Source organism: Ailuropoda melanoleuca, chromosome 2 (genome assembly GCF_002007445.2).
Source record: "Ailuropoda melanoleuca isolate Jingjing chromosome 2, ASM200744v2, whole genome shotgun sequence".
Lineage (NCBI taxonomy): Eukaryota > Metazoa > Chordata > Mammalia > Carnivora > Ursidae > Ailuropoda > Ailuropoda melanoleuca.
In genome coordinates, this window is record NC_048219.1 from 181,531,126 (window position 1) to 181,533,082 (window position 1,957).

Sequence of the window (1,957 nt, forward strand, 5' to 3'; positions counted from 1 at the left end):
GGGGCCTCGCCTGGGCGGGCGGACGATCGGGCTCGGCGAGGAGGGAGAGGGCGGCCGCGCGAGGCTCCTGACCCCGCCCTCCTCCCCCAGGGCTCCCCACTAGGCCCCCGCAGCGCCCCCTTCTTCTCAACCCGGTCACGGGTCCCTCAGTGAGCGAGAGGCTCCGGAGCCGCCTCCTCGGCCATGGCCAACGGAGTGATCCCGCCGCCCGGGGGCGCCTCCCCCCTACCCCAGGTGACTGCCGCGCGCGGGGGTGGGAGAAGAGGAGGGGAGGGACCCCAAGGAGGAGAGGGGAGTCCTCTGGCCGACCTTGGGACCCCCACATACAGGGATGGAGCTGGGCTGGAGGGGATGGGGAAAGGGAGGGCCTTTTGGTATTTTTCAGTTCGNCTGAAAATGCCAGAGCAGGATCTGTTCCAGGCCTCTCTGGTAGCTTCTGGTAGTTCCTTGGCTTGTGGTAGCCTGACTCCCATCTTCCCCTGGTGTCCTCCCTGAGTGCATGTCTGTGTCCACATTTCCACACCTGTCATATTGGAAAAGGAGCCCACCCTACCCTGATATGACCTCACCTGAACGTCCGTAACTATGCTATTTCCATATGAGGTCACAGGAGCAGAACTTCAACATAGACATTTGTGGGGACACAATTCGATCCATCACAGATGGGTCTCACACCCCGAGTTCTGGAGCACAGTTCACGTGCTCCACGTACATGCAGCCCACTTACACTGGCGTCTTGTCTTCTTTCTGTCTCTCAACGCCCTGCGGGATGGGGAGGCCAAGCACATTTCTTTCAGTGTAAAAGGCAGGGGTGGCAGTTAAATGGCTGTGGCTCTGAGAGTCCCCTGTACACACCCCTGCTGTCCGGCCTGCTTCCCAGCTGTGACCCCAGGGGGCGGGGGTAATAAGGCTCTCTGCGTCCCTGTTGTGGGAAGGCTGAGATGAGCATGGAGAGGGTCCAGCGCGGATCAAAGCCAGTGGGTGTTCACAGACCCTAGCTGCCCTCCCCTCTCCCCCTGTGTGGCTTTGAACATTGAAAATCTTCTTTTGGGTTGAGCTGAGACCCAGATGAGGGCCAGTTGGGAGAGGGTATATTGCACATCCAAGGTCACAGGGTTAAACCTCCGTCCCCCCGCAGAGCACCATCATGTCCAACCCCCTGTCTCTCCCCCACACCCCTCTCTGCAGGCGTTTGTTTCCCTCTCCTGAGCGCAGGCTCACCCTCTCCTGCCCGTTAGCTCCCTCCCCAGTTCTGCCCCCACATCCTCTTCTGTATTCCCAAGGATTCAGGGACCTGGCTTCACTGTGGCTTCAACACATACTATTGAGGGGCTGTCATGGGTGTAGCCTCGTGCTAGGTGCCCAGCTTCAGCCAGACACCAGAGGATCAAACTGGGATGCAGCAGTTCCTTCCAAAGACCTTTGCCCTTGGAAAAGGAGTTGTGACCCCAGGGAGCGGACGAGGGGAGAGGAGATGTGGAAACTGACCTACAGAATCTTAGACCTGGATGGAACCCTGGAACACTCCTACTCCAGGCCCCTTGGGCCACAGAGGGGGAAACCGGGAGGGGAGGTAATGTGCCAAGGTCAAATGTTGGGTGGTGCCCGGTGGCAGAAGCCAGGCATCCGAGGCCATATTGGGACAAAGGGGGAGGTGGCGGGGGCTTCCCGGTGTCTGTGAGCTCCGTTCCCCAGGTTGGAGGGGCTTGTGTGGTGCAGGGGTCGCTTCCAGGGCTCCCGAGGGTTGGGAGGGGAGGCTAAAAGCAAAGTGGGGGAGCGACCTAGGGATTGTGGGAATGTGGGGCCGTGCATCCGCCCCCGGCCCTGCGTGGGGCGCCCGGAGAAGGGGCTGGTGGGCAGGGGGGGGTCCTGCGGGGGCCCGCGCGTGGGGGCCGGGCCGGCCGGGGCGGGGTGAGTCACGGCCCGCCCGCTCCCATTGTGCGGCCCGGCTGCGGCG

The 1,957-nt window shown here is 62.1% G+C and overlaps 1 protein-coding gene across 1 annotated transcript in view; it reads left to right on the plus strand.

Annotated features, from left to right (window-relative positions):
* The first annotated feature begins 89 nt into the window (after positions 1-89).
* Positions 90-1,957, plus strand: part of SLC4A3 (solute carrier family 4 member 3) — a 20,618-nt gene continuing 18,750 nt past the window's right edge. Inside the window, exon 1 of the mRNA XM_034655253.1 lies at positions 90-234. Within this exon, the coding sequence (XP_034511144.1) occupies positions 184-234 (51 nt within the window). The 5' untranslated portion in view covers positions 90-183. The remainder of the gene's footprint in view (positions 235-1,957) is intronic.